The sequence below is a fragment of the Eutrema salsugineum genome, unplaced genomic scaffold (genome assembly GCF_000478725.1).
Source record: "Eutrema salsugineum unplaced genomic scaffold, Eutsalg1_0 scaffold_2, whole genome shotgun sequence".
NCBI classification, from domain to species: domain Eukaryota; kingdom Viridiplantae; phylum Streptophyta; class Magnoliopsida; order Brassicales; family Brassicaceae; genus Eutrema; species Eutrema salsugineum.
Window position 1 is genome coordinate 3,017,250 of NW_006256829.1, and position 12,954 is coordinate 3,030,203.

At 40.9% G+C, this 12,954-nt stretch overlaps 5 protein-coding genes across 7 annotated transcripts; 3 read left to right on the forward strand and 2 right to left on the reverse strand.

The window, feature by feature from the left end:
- Positions 1-367: 367 nt before the first annotated feature.
- On the forward strand, positions 368-3,348 carry LOC18016668 (heat shock 70 kDa protein 10, mitochondrial). The gene is made up of 6 exons (XM_006399375.2): positions 368-442; positions 608-684; positions 767-845; positions 928-1,494; positions 1,585-2,205; positions 2,505-3,348. Exons 1-6 carry the CDS (start codon positions 368-370, stop codon positions 3,135-3,137), a joined length of 2,052 nt encoding a protein of 683 aa, XP_006399438.1. The 3' UTR covers positions 3,138-3,348.
- A 164-nt stretch (positions 3,349-3,512) lies between these two features.
- Positions 3,513-5,196, forward strand: LOC18016669 (succinate dehydrogenase subunit 3-1, mitochondrial). Of its 2 annotated transcripts, XM_006399376.2 has the most exons (4): positions 3,513-3,662; positions 4,189-4,265; positions 4,351-4,432; positions 4,541-5,196. In XM_006399376.2, exons 1-4 carry the CDS (start codon positions 3,588-3,590, stop codon positions 4,937-4,939), a joined length of 633 nt encoding a protein of 210 aa, XP_006399439.1. In that variant the 5' UTR covers positions 3,513-3,587; the 3' UTR covers positions 4,940-5,196. The 2 variants fall into 2 exon arrangements, with proteins under 2 accessions (XP_006399439.1, XP_024012688.1); XM_024156920.1 differs by lacking the exon at positions 3,513-3,662 and having other exon boundaries at positions 4,199-4,269.
- Positions 5,197-5,583: 387 nt separating this feature from the next.
- On the forward strand, positions 5,584-7,355 carry LOC18016670 (putative pumilio homolog 21). Its single transcript, XM_006399377.2, has one exon. It carries the CDS (start codon positions 5,786-5,788, stop codon positions 7,112-7,114), a length of 1,329 nt encoding a protein of 442 aa, XP_006399440.1. The 5' UTR covers positions 5,584-5,785; the 3' UTR covers positions 7,115-7,355.
- An 86-nt stretch (positions 7,356-7,441) lies between these two features.
- On the reverse strand, positions 7,442-10,227 carry LOC18016671 (putative uncharacterized protein DDB_G0291608). Of its 2 annotated transcripts, none has more exons than XM_024155660.1 (2): positions 8,613-10,227; positions 7,442-7,679 (listed from the first exon to the last, which is right to left on the reverse strand). In XM_024155660.1, the coding sequence occupies exon 1, from the start codon at positions 10,128-10,130 to the stop codon at positions 8,628-8,630; it is 1,503 nt and encodes a 500-aa protein (XP_024011428.1). In that variant the 5' UTR covers positions 10,131-10,227; the 3' UTR covers positions 7,442-7,679; positions 8,613-8,627. The 2 variants fall into 2 exon arrangements, with proteins under 2 accessions (XP_024011428.1, XP_006399441.1); XM_006399378.2 differs by having other exon boundaries at positions 7,443-7,682.
- Positions 10,228-10,784: 557 nt separating this feature from the next.
- On the reverse strand, positions 10,785-12,674 carry LOC18016672 (protein RMD5 homolog). The gene is made up of 2 exons (XM_006399379.2): positions 12,446-12,674; positions 10,785-12,087 (listed from the first exon to the last, which is right to left on the reverse strand). The coding sequence occupies exon 2, from the start codon at positions 12,070-12,072 to the stop codon at positions 10,990-10,992; it is 1,083 nt and encodes a 360-aa protein (XP_006399442.1). The 5' UTR covers positions 12,073-12,087; positions 12,446-12,674; the 3' UTR covers positions 10,785-10,989.
- Positions 12,675-12,954: the final 280 nt, after the last annotated feature.

The following is a 12,954-nucleotide window of genomic DNA, read 5'->3' on the forward strand; positions in this document are numbered from 1 at the left end:
ATAAAACATTTTTTTTTATCGATCCTCCTATTTTCCGGAAAATGTTTTTAAGTACCAATTCCAGAGTAACGATTGAACTTCCACGTGGCAACAGCACCTCCGTTTACATGATCTAGATTCACGCTTCGAGCTTTCGAACGACGTCGTTTCTTAGGAAGCTTTGTGTATGTTTAGATGAGCATTTCATCATCGTCGACGTCGAGAAGTATCACCGCCTAGAACCTTCGCTCTTTCTCTAGAAATCTCTCCTTAAAAAAACAACTTTCGTACCTTCAAAAACCCTAAACCCTCTTAGTACACGTTCCCGATTTTATCCGCATCATTTGGCATCTTCCTAACTGATCTATCGCCTCCTGAATTTCAAACCATGGCTACCGCCGCTCTCCTCCGTTCGATTCGACGCCGTGAAGTCGCTTCCACTCCTTTCTCAGCTTACAAATGCGTAAGTCTTCTATCCTTACGCGATCTGTAGACGAAATTGTTGTTTCGAAGTGAGCTAATTACGTGATCCGGATTGCTCATTTGTTATGGCTCACTTCTTGCAATCCTGGGAAATGATGTTGGTCAAATTCTCTCGGACTGATCTGGTGAATTTCGTTTGTTTCAGCTATCGAGCAGCGGGAAAATATCATTCAATGGTTCTTATCTTGGTCAGAATTGGAGAAGCTTTTCAAGAGCGTTTAGGTATTGATCTTTCCATCTATATTTAATATCATCGAGATCTTGCCTATGTTTATGTTCTAAAGTTTTCTTTTGCTTGATTAAGCTCCAAGCCTGCTGGGAATGATGTCATCGGTATTGACTTGGGTACTACTAATTCCTGTGTTGCAGTCATGGAAGGGAAGGTGAGATTGCGATTACAAGGTTTCTAATTTCTGAGCTTCTAAACTTTTGAGCTAACTTTCATTTTCTTATCTGATTTTGTAGAATCCGAAAGTCATTGAAAATGCTGAAGGTGCTCGAACCACGCCATCAGTTGTTGCTTTCAACCCGAAAGGAGAACTTCTTGTGGGTACACCAGCAAAGCGACAAGCCGTCACTAATCCAACAAACACAGTATTTGGAACAAAACGTTTGATTGGGAGAAAATTCGACGACCCGCAAACACAGAAAGAAATGAAGATGGTGCCTTACAAGATTGTTCGTGCACCTAACGGCGATGCATGGGTTGAAGCCAATGGTCAGCAGTATTCTCCTAGTCAGGTTGGAGCATTTGTGTTGACAAAGATGAAAGAGACAGCCGAAGCTTACCTTGGGAAATCGGTGAAGAAAGCTGTTGTCACTGTTCCTGCCTACTTCAATGATGCTCAGAGGCAAGCAACCAAAGATGCTGGTAGAATTGCTGGTCTTGATGTTGAGAGAATTATAAACGAACCGACGGCTGCTGCTCTTTCCTATGGAATGACCAACAAGGAGGGTTTGATTGCTGTGTTTGATCTTGGCGGTGGCACATTCGATATATCTGTTTTGGAGATTTCTAATGGGGTTTTCGAGGTATTTATCTCACAAAGTGATTTATGTTTATCAAGTCTTTTGTTGCCTTTTGTTTGAGGATCTGTCTTATTAGTAAATTACTTTTCTCAGGTAAAAGCCACTAATGGGGATACCTTCTTGGGAGGAGAGGATTTCGACAATGCTCTGCTAGACTTCTTGGTGAATGAATTCAAGACAACTGAAGGAATAGACCTTGCCAAAGACAGGCTTGCTCTGCAGAGGCTTCGAGAGGCCGCTGAGAAAGCTAAGATTGAACTATCATCAACTTCTCAAACTGAAATTAATCTGCCATTTATCACAGCTGATGCGTCTGGGGCAAAGCATTTCAACATCACCCTAACACGGTCAAGGTTTGAAACTCTGGTGAATCACTTGATTGAGAGGACCCGCGATCCTTGCAAGAACTGTCTCAAGGATGCTGGTATAAGTGCTAAGGAAGTTGATGAGGTTCTTCTAGTTGGAGGGATGACCCGTGTTCCCAAGGTACAGTCTGTTGTCTCAGAGATATTTGGAAAGACTCCTAGCAAAGGTGTCAATCCTGATGAGGCCGTTGCTATGGGAGCTGCACTTCAAGGTGGTATCCTCCGCGGTGATGTCAAAGAATTGTTACTTCTAGATGTCACACCTCTATCTCTCGGTATTGAAACACTTGGTGGTGTCTTTACAAGACTGATTAGCCGAAACACAACCATCCCCACAAAGAAGAGTCAGGTATGCATGCAAAGATGTTTCACTTTGATCGCGTAACTAGGAAAGAGGAATTCTGATTGTCACATAAGAGTACGATATCCTAGGGTAGAATGGGGCCCCTATTAGAGTTTGATTTATAGTTACTTAGCTAGGCATGCTCGAGTTGCTCCGCATGGCAGTTACACTCTTATAAGCTAAGGGTAAAAAATTAGTCCTCTGAAATGCTAATTGATGATCCCATCGTAATCCAAAGCAAACCTTGTTTTGATCAAGTTTATACGAAAATGTTGATTCTCTGTGTCTTGTTCTTTCTTTTGAAGGTGTTCTCAACTGCAGCCGACAATCAGACACAAGTTGGGATCAGAGTGCTTCAAGGTGAGCGTGAAATGGCAACAGACAACAAGCTGTTGGGAGAATTCGATCTAGTGGGCATTCCACCATCACCAAGAGGAATCCCTCAGATCGAAGTAACATTCGACATTGATGCCAATGGTATTGTCACTGTTTCCGCCAAGGACAAGACAACTGGTAAAGAACAACAGATCACAATCCGTTCCTCCGGTGGGCTCTCAGAGGATGATATCCAGAAGATGGTGAGAGAAGCAGAGTTGCATGCTCAGAAAGACAAAGAAAGAAAAGACTTGATCGACACCAAGAACACAGCCGACACAACCATTTACAGCATAGAGAAGAGTCTTGGTGAATACAGAGAGAAGATCCCGAGTGAAGTCGCCAAGGAGATCGAAGATGCTGTGTCAGATCTAAGGAGCGCAACGTCTGGAGATGATCTCAATGAGATTAAGGCTAAGATCGATGCGGCAAACAAAGCTGTTTCGAAGATCGGAGAGCACATGTCCAATGGTGGTTCTGGTGGCGGTTCTGCACCAGGAGGAGGAGCTCAGAAAGGCAGTGATGAGGCTCCGGAGGCAGAGTACGAGGAGGTGAAGAAGTGAAGAGACTACGTAAATTCTTGTCAGTTGGGTTAAGAGATTAGGTTAGATCATGGTTGGCTTCCATGTCCAAGGAACTTTTGCCTTTAGAAGAGCGAGCAATGGATATGTTTCTGGAATAAGCTTCTTGTAGTAAACGAAACTTAATGTTTCTCTGCTAAGAAACCTTTTGTTATGTGATGTGTTTGGTTTATGAGAAAAGTTTCAAAATTTATCACTTAATACCACCAAATTACGTAAACCGAACTCAGAAGAGTATGATGATCAGACCTCCTCAGCGAAACAGAGGTTTCTTGTGAAACGTGCGGATAACTTTGTAATTTACGAAAGTACCCTCCAGTTTGTTTTTGTTTTGTTAATTAGGGTTGATTTAATCGAGATCCCATTTCATTTGTTGGGACTTTTCGAGCTAAATTCGTCGAAGATAGCAGAGATACTGATCTGATTCAGTCGATGGCTGCCACGGCTCTTCTCCGATCGATTCGCCGACGCGACGTCGTGTCCGCACCTCTTTCCGTCTACAAATCTGTAGGTTTTTCATTCGTTGATTGCGTCTTTTTAGTGAAGTAGTTGATTGATCGAGAAAAATTGGGATTCGTTTGGTTTCGTCTCTTCTTCTTCTTCGAGGTTTCATCTCAGGTTATGCTTCGTTTCGCGGGACGTAGTCAGGGAATGAAACGGATTATGTTTGATTTTGTAGATTTTGATGTATTTTGTGTTTGGTCTTTTTTTTTCTTAGAAAACTTGAGAACATGAGATTATGCAAGTAGATACAAATGTCTATAGCCCCTTTTGGAGCAGAAATGAAAATTTCTCGGAATAATCTTTAAGACACACAATTTCTGGAATGTGCGCTTCTGGTGAATTGAGAAAGCTTGCAGTTTAATATGGTGCAAAAGTATTGGGATGAAGAAGAAGGGAGTTATAGCTAGCACCATGTTACTGTTTCGTTTGGACACCTTATTAGAATCAGAAAACATGGTTATTCTGCTTAATTTGATATGGATAGAGAAAGTGTTTTTCTTAACCGCTCTCGAAACGTTCTTGTTTGCAGCTTGCTGGTAATGCTCAACCTTCATGGGGTAGCTCATACACTGGTCAGAACTATGCAAGTTTGTGTAGAGCTTTCGGGTAGGTTTCCTTTGTTCCTTGTGTTGCTGATACCTTTATAACCACTGGGTAGATTTATATTTGACAATGTGTCTGTTTTCTATAGGTCGAAACCTGTTCTGAATGACATTCTTGGTACTGGTTTGGGCACCACTAACACAAGCAATGCCATTAGAGAGGAGAGAGAGGTAAGATGACTTTCTCTACATGTTGTGTGTTTTAATTCTTCCTTTTTAATGTAACTGAACAGCTAAACTTATGCTTTTGTCTGGTGATTTTTGTCTCAAATGATCTAGCATTCAAAAGCTATGATTCAATCTTTCCGAGCTCTTGGTGTGGGAACATCGAAACACATGTTCTCTACAATCTCAGGGGATATAAAGACGACACAGGAGGAACAGAATTCTCCAAAAGTTCAGAGCTTTCGTCCTTTATCTCCTCACCTCCCTGTTTACCAGCCTCAGATGAACTCCATGTTATCGATTTTCAACAGAATCTCGGGGGTTTACTTGACCGGAGTCTTTTTCGGCGGCTATCTTCTCTACCTGAAAATGGGTATGATTTGCCTCACCTACCCGAGTTTCTACCAAGTTATTTTCCATGTGCAGCAGCAACTTCCGGTCATCACCTCGGTTACTGCATTGGCCGCGCTTTACCATACTATCAAGAGTACTCACTCGCTCTTGACCCATTAAAAACCTTTTCCCAACGCTCTTTCGATGAATAACGTTTTGGTTAAGCCGCCAAAGTCGTCAGTAAGAGTTTCCTTGAGATGAACAAGATTAATAAAGAGAGAAGAAACTTTTGTTTTGGGATTTTAGGTCTTTAAAGGCTATGTTTGTTTGCTTTTCCTTTGTTCTCAGACCTTACAGTGGTTTGATGTAATAAATGATTTACCAAAAAAAATTTGAAATTATCTCAAAATTATCGAAAAAGCCAAATTTTTAGCAAATTATTAAGTTTTATCTGAAAGTTAAGTTATCCAACATTAAAATATTTTTTTTATATTTAATTTAACTAATTTTTGGTTTAGATTTAGATTTTCTCCAAGAACTAGTTAGATTTACATTGATTTGATGTAATATATGATTTACCAAAGAAAAAAGATGAAATTATCTCAAAAGCCAAACTTTTTAGTAGATTAAATTTTATCTGAAAGTTACATTATCCAACATTAAAATAAATAAATATTTCTTAATTTTAACTACATTTTGATTTATACATAGATTTTCTCCCAGAACTAGTCAAAACCGAACCTTATTCGAACCAAACCAAACGATTATTTTTTTCAAACTGAATCAGATACAGTAGATACAATCCATATTCCAATTCAAATCCTTGCATGAGAAAACAACTCCAAATCCCAAGTCATTTAGGAGCGCATACATCTCTATCAACACTGGAGATTCCTAATCCAAGTCGAAAAACAATCTCTCGCTCTTCTCTGTATATATAAATAAGAGAGATACACTCTCAAACCCGTTGGCAAACAAAATCTCTTTTTATGTACGCTCTTGCTCTCTAGCTAGATCTTCATCAGCATGTCGAACGGTAAAGGCCCTATGTCGGACGATGATGATGATGGAGAATACCCTATACCGAACGATACTAGCTCTATGTTCAGCGCTTTCCAGAAGCTTTTTCTCCAGAGCAACAACAATAACAACGAACTAGAAGAATCCAGCCACATGATCAACAAACCAAGAGAATCCAACTACATGATCAACAGAAACAAAAACCACAATCTCAACATTCAATATAACCTTGATCAGGTTTCTCTAGGAGCTTCTCGTCGTCTCCCTCAAGCCGCTGGCTTCAGAGCTCCTCCTCCGCCCCCTCCTTTGTCGTGGATCACCCAACCACATGCTTCTTCCTCCACCTATTCCGGCCAACGTCACTCGGCTTATCCTCAGAGTTGTTTGAGGTCCGAAATCCTTCGTGATCAAGAGATGTTATATCTACTGTTGAACATGATGACGTGTCCAACACGCGACTCTAAGTTCCCAAGGTACCTCGAAACAATCGACACCTATCAAACGGTTAAGAGGGAGAGATGCTTGTTACATATCGGTTCAATGATAACCACAACCAACTCCATCTTTTTCGATTTGGCAAGAAACCAAAACGGCTCACACGCTTTACGAGCCCTACTTAGACGCAGCTCTCGCTTGGACGCAATCATATTCGAAGCCGTCTGCGAAAACTTCATGTGGCTCATGAACGATAAGTTCGGTCGTTACTTGATCGTCCCCACTATACGAGCCGTCGATGAACCCAGGAAAGAGATGCTCTACAAGCTCACGTTTCAAAACACTCTCTCACTTGCGGTAGAAGAAACCGGATGTGTTGCCCTAAACGCGGTGTTTCAAGAGATTAAAGGCCGATTCAGAGACCTAATCTTCAACAAAATCGCGCGGTTAGCGGACTGCTTAGCTCTTCATCCTTACGGAACTTACGTGGTGCAGGAATTTCTGACGCTTCAGAACCCGCGTGCAACACAAGCAATCGCCGAGACTCTTTATGGAAATTTCTTCAAGTTAGCCAAGGAGAAAGAAGGAAGCTACGTGGTGGAGAAGTGTCTGAAATCGGAGTTTGGGAGGGAGAAAGTGTTGGAGGAGTTTAGAAAGAACGATAAAGAATGGGTGAGAATGGCGAAAGATAAGTTTGGGAATTATGTGGCACAGTGTGCGTTGAGAGTGATGAAGCAGAGAGGAAAGAAAGCAATGCTGAGAGAGTTTGTGGAGAAGCTACGACCTCACTTTGCGGAGATGAAGTTTGGGTATGGGAGGAACACACTGAGAGTGATTGAAGAAGAAATTGAGGCATTTATTCCTAAGTTTCCAGATGATCTGCTGGATCTTTTGTATTGAAGGTTTTTTTTTTTTTTTTTTAGGTTGGTTTTCTCTTGTTTTTTCATTGTGTCTACTCGATCATAGTTGTATTCCAGTTTTTTTGCTTATTGGGATTTTTTGTATCGAGGGTTATTTCTTTGTTGTTTTTAGGTTGGGTTTCTCTTGTTTTTTCATTGCCTATTCGATCGTAGTTGTATTCCGGTTTTTTGCTTAGTGGGATTTTTTTGTATCGAAGGTTATTTCTGTTGTTTTTAAGTTGGTTTTCTCAGATCGTAGTTGTATTCCGGTTTTTTGCTTATTGGAATTTTTAGTTATTTATTTATGTTACGGCTTCACGGAATTATTAACTCCTATTTACTTGCCACCAGCCAAAATTACTTCGTGGAGTTATTAACTTTTTATGATTTTGAAAAGAAAAAGAAAAAAATAATAACAAGAGGCAAACAGTCTTCACATACCCTCTTTTCTTGCCACCCAAGAAATCTCGAACCCTTTTTCACCGGTTTTCAAAACAATGCTGGGTCAAAATTATGGGCCAGTGTGCTTTTGGGCTAAATAAGTTTTCTTGCTTGTTCTTCGATTCCTTCTTTTAACCATGCAAAATTTTGGATAGAGTATATTAGCAAAAAAATACCTGAACAGGGCCAATCTGATCGACGTCCATAAATGTCAAGACACCAAAAATAAAATTGATAAGAAAAATTTGTAAGCAAGGGGAATGACAAAGTCAATTTGAATTCCATTGACATAGACAAGATAGGTTTTACATAGACACCTGTTTCTGGAGTGAGACATGTAATCAATTTGGCAACAAAATAATAAGGACAAAGACTTTACATGATGGCAACAAAATGAGTGTCGCTTATAGTGAAATAAAAATTGATTGATAAGACAATAGGAAGAATGGGTTCTGTGGATTAGTTAGTTAGTGTGAGAGTGAGTTTTCTCTGACCTAACACCTTTTTTCACACACAACACATGTCCATACTATTTAAATTATGTTTAGGTCCACTTCAAACAATGCAATGAATATGATTGAAATCGATTTATATTCTTAATAAATAAAGTAAATCAAATGGACTAGCAATTATATCAACCTCAAACCTCAGCTTAACTAATTCTCAAATTTTGTTTCAATTTGAGTGAAGTTAAAATTACATATCAATCAATGAATTAGGACTTAACAAGCCCACGAAAAAACAAATCTTAGCCGTCTACTTATTTTATTAAAAATTGTTTATTCAGAACAAAATCGAAAACAAAGAGATTAAAAGCACAAAAGCTAGAAGCTTAATATCACCCCAATGGATGGACAAGAGACGAGGAGACCAATAGTTCCAAAGCATATTATAATAGAAATTAAAACAGAGGTCTAAATAGAGTTAATCCAAAATCAAGAACATCAAAAGTTTATCAGAAATGCAGATTCCAATTTGATCTAAATAAACACTTTTACAGATATGATCAAGTATTAATAAATGGATACCAAATAAGAAACTGATCATATAAGACTTACCTCAACATCCCACACTCACACCAAATCTGAACTTTGCGACACTTTTGGTGCCGTGTTAACCACCACTTTCCCATCCGGTCCGGTTCTCAGATCGGTCATGCCACTAACCGGTTGACCCATTCCCTGGTACTGCGGCTGAGGCTGAGCCGGTTGCTGTTGCGGCTGCACCATCATGCCTTCACCAGCCACAGTATAGTAGACAGGATTCCCCATCTGTGAATACGGCGTCGTTTCCTGTAAACCCATTGGCCCACCGCTAGTCATAACTTGTGGACCACCTGAATACGGTGGCTGTGGTTGAACCACGTTGTAGCCTTGCTGGTTCTGCTGCTCCATGTATGCATCGGGATGATTGATTCGCTGAACAGATGGGTAATAGCCTTGGTTTCCTTGTGCCGATGGTCTCATCACGCTATGGTATAATGCTCCAGGAGCTTGGGATTGAGCTGGAATCATGTATACCTGCTGCTCCGGTAGATTCGGTGACGTTGTTGTGTAGATGTTGTTCCCTGGGATGTTGCTATTTCCTTGCCAGTACCCAACCGGAGGTTGTGGATTCGTCTGAGATACTGTTGTCGCCGCCGGATTTTGAGCGTATGTTGGGCTGAAGTATCGTCCTGCTTCCATTTCTTCGCTCTTTCTTCTATACATAGCATCTTGTTGTTGTTGTTGTTGTTGTTGTTGTTGTTGTTGTTGTTGTTGGAGCTGATGTTGATGTTGCATCTGTTGCTGTTGTTGCTCTTGATCTCTGATTTGAATCATCTGAAATTCATGGATTTGTCTCTGAATCTCCGCCGGATTTATTCCGTGTTCCGGTTGTATCACTTGTTGATTTGCGAACATCGGAGGTTCAAGAGCCACCGGGTCCTGAATCTGTTGAGGAGGCACCATCACGGCGGCTGATGGAGGAGGCGGAGCTGGAGCTACTTTCTCCGATCCAAACAAGAAATCGGCATTATTGGGAGGAGCGGCTACGGATTTCTCTGATTCAGGTCGGCTATGGATTGGATTTATCGTCTCCCGTTCGGATTTGGTCGAACCTTCGGAGCCAAATCCGCCGGAAATCGGAGAAGACGGGAAGAGGAACAGACGCATCCTGGCTGGTTTAGAGAACATACGAAGCAACCGGTCGTACTCGTGCATCATGTGCTCGAGGTCGTCATCGTTAGTCACCGAGATCAACGCATCGAGATCTTCACCTGGAAGCTGATACTTGAACGAGATTTCGCCGGCATCTCCGCCGCCGCCGCAGATGGCGGAGAGCTTCGAAACCAAAGCGGGAAATCTGATGGCGCGATCGACGGACATGATTTTGGTATCGCCGTTTACATAGGTAAGCTGGTTATCGTGTGGACGCGGCTGGATCTTGCCGCCATAGCTGCACATGAACCTCACCTTGTAGCTATGTGTCTGTTGCTGCTGGTCCTCCCATGGCGGTGGGTTGTCAAAGTCGACCTCGCGAGATCTAGGCGACGATTCAGCCGAGTCTGGATACGAGTTGTACGAGAATTTGTCCATTGCGCGAGCTTTTGAAGTTATCTTCCTCTTCTCTTTCTACTTGTTTTGCTCAATCCATGAAAATAAGAAACTCTCGAGTGGTTTGTTGAGTAGAAGAAATGGAGAGGACTAGTAGTAAAGATATTTTATCATGGCGAAAAAACGGTGGTGGTTTTGGAGATGCTAGCGTGACAGGCTGTTTTGGCGTGAACTCAGTGGATTATTACACGTGGAAGTTACGTATGGGTTGAAGGTGATAAGAATGAGTGACGGGGCTGTGAGGGTAGCAAAAAGTCATGGATTAGATGGACTTTTGCGGCACCTTATTTAGTGTTTAAATTGCGTGTTTGATTACATTGAAGCCATGATTTTTGACAATGACTATGAATTAATTAAACAAAGGCGTTGCTCTTTCTTCTTCCTTGGTCCCAATGATAATGTCTGGATATATCTATTAGTATGCTTTTTCTGAAAGCCACCCAAAGTATAGCAAGAGAATTCACGTGATCTTTGCATCAAGACTTTCCATTCCAACTCTCAATTTATTATTAAGAAAATAAAAATCACAGATTCTCACATAAACAATCCCAACCAGTCTCTTCTTTTGGTATCTTCTCCGATTCAAGAGAGAAGAACAAACAAACAAAAAAATGACTCAAATAACTAACTGCAACATATTACTAGATTATTGCTTTAACTTAGCTCCCAAGATTCACAATCCAGCTCTTGTCAAAGAGTTTCACTAGAGACTATAGAAAAAAGAAAGTTTTCTATGGAGAACGAGCAAAAGAAATATCTTTGTTCACATCTAATTTATTGAGCTAGTGAAACAAGAAAAAGTACTCTTTTTGAGTCTGAGCAAAATCACCAAAATAATGTTTCAAAAGTATAATCGTCTGCATGCTGCAGCTGAAGTCTGTGCAGGACAATAAGGGCATTTGAACCTGCGAGAACGGCAGTTATTGGTGAGTCTCATGATTGATTGCTTGCAAAGAACATGACGACAAGGCATCATCATTGGCGGGTTTTCTTCACTGCTCTGCTCTCTACTCACCGGACACACAAAAACCGAGTGGAACTGAAACTCATCCCCTAACTTCAGATCTACTGGAACCTCTTTCATCGCTTCCCATTCTTCTTTCTTCAAACCCATCACATGAATCATCTTCAAAAGTGTCGGCAAGCTCTCTAAACCCGCGGATAACGCGACTCCCAACGGAGAATTAGATGGCTGATCAAGGAGATGGTAATACTGTTTGGTTAGCTCTTTGGCCATCTTGTCCCAACATACTGAAGAAACCATCCCTGCAAATTGAGGAAAATGGGTTCTTGCGTACTTCAAGGCATCATCACTATTTCCTTCTCTTAACATCTCACAGTACTTCAAACTTGTGAGTTTCAGCTCCAGCTCTGAACCTTTCTGCTTCAGCTTTTCTCGGTTTGCAGAGATCCATCTCATTGCAGGCTCAATGTTCCCGAGTTTCAATGACTCCGTTAAACGGTGGATTTCTAGATACTGAGATCTAGCGTCTGCCTCTACCTCTACTCCAGCCTCCTTGACAAGACAATCTCCAACTTGGAACAAGCCTTGTCGGTAAAAATAGTGGACAAGCATCTTATTCATAAGGTGAGTATCGAAATCAATGCTCTTGCAGGCTCGGGATATATCAGGATGGTGAGATTTGTCAAGAACTTTCTCAAATTTGCCAAGGCTCGTGTTGGTTTCCTTTTGTGATCCTTGGAGCTGGATAACTGGTGAAAGAGAATCAAGCTTAAGCCTCAGCTCGTTAAAAAACGATTGGGGCTCTACTAATCCATCGTTGTTATTTAAGAGGATCCGAATCAATGTCTCTACGACTCCTTCACAAACTCGATCGGCGACAACTTGGGAAACTGAGTGATAAAGCTTTTGTCTTTTAGTAACGGTGTCAAATGCATCTTTCACTGTACCAATCAGAGACATTTTCTTCTGATTAACCTGCAACAGGAAATTGGTATTTTATCAAAAACATTGGAAAAGAAGAACACAACCAAATAGAAAATCAGTTTCTCATCCAAAAAGGAAAAGCCTTTACTCAAAGAACATCACGCGATTGACCTTTCATCAAATATGCTCTAATTCTATGAAGTTCATGAAAACCCGAAAAATCCACAGAACTAAACCCAGAATAGAAGAACCAAAAGCAATGGTTACGCAAGACGTGATTTTTAAAACTACACCATACACGCGATTTTGAAATTTTGCATCAATATTGCAAATTTGCGATTTTTAAATCTAAAGAAGGAATCAATCGGTGATATACTGATATTAGAGGAATTGGCAAGACGTGCAGTACCGGAAAGGCGAGTGAAAGTTCTTCGATCTCGGCTTCGGAGTTTTCACAGAGGCGAAGCAAAACCCATCGAAAGAAGAAGAAAACGAAAACGAGAAATTCGCCGGAATCCTTAAACCTTCCATCGAGATTGTTAAGATGGGTTCCTTACAACATGGGATCACTTTTTCAATGCTAAGCATTATCACGCACAAATAGGAAAAAGAGGCGTTTGGTAGGTGTAGAATATAAAAATCTGACTTTATCCACAATATCTTTAGTGTTTTGCAAAAATACCCTCTTTTTAATAAACCCTTAGGTAATGGACTAATGGTCAATGGATATAAGATTTACAGATCGATTGAGTTATGTTTTCTTTCCTGGTCATCTGATACTTGGTTTGGTGGTTGACCTTTAGAGTTCATCTATCCAACCGGTCACAGTCCGGTTTGGTTAAAAGAAAACGATGAAATAGGCGCTAACACGCTTATCATGTAAACCATAGCCACGCTTTGACAACTGCCTTTGTTAGT

Bases quoted from the DNA above. Each gene is read 5' to 3' on its own strand.
- LOC18016668 (XM_006399375.2), top strand. From the start codon at position 368: ATGGCTACCGCCGCTCTCCTCCGTTCGATTCGACGCCGTGAAGTCGCT. The intron at 1,495-1,584 runs GTATTTATCTCA...TACTTTTCTCAG, and splicing joins TTTCTAATGGGGTTTTCGAG to GTAAAAGCCACTAATGGGGA. The intron at 2,206-2,504 runs GTATGCATGCAA...TTTCTTTTGAAG, and splicing joins TCCCCACAAAGAAGAGTCAG to GTGTTCTCAACTGCAGCCGA.
- LOC18016669 (XM_006399376.2), top strand. From the start codon at position 3,588: ATGGCTGCCACGGCTCTTCTCCGATCGATTCGCCGACGCGACGTCGTG. The intron at 3,663-4,188 runs GTAGGTTTTTCA...TCTTGTTTGCAG, and splicing joins CTCTTTCCGTCTACAAATCT to CTTGCTGGTAATGCTCAACC. The intron at 4,433-4,540 runs GTAAGATGACTT...CAAATGATCTAG, and splicing joins CCATTAGAGAGGAGAGAGAG to CATTCAAAAGCTATGATTCA.
- LOC18016670 (XM_006399377.2), top strand. From the start codon at position 5,786: ATGTCGAACGGTAAAGGCCCTATGTCGGACGATGATGATGATGGAGAA.
- LOC18016671 (XM_024155660.1), bottom strand. From the start codon at position 10,130: ATGGACAAATTCTCGTACAACTCGTATCCAGACTCGGCTGAATCGTCG.
- LOC18016672 (XM_006399379.2), bottom strand. From the start codon at position 12,072: ATGTCTCTGATTGGTACAGTGAAAGATGCATTTGACACCGTTACTAAA.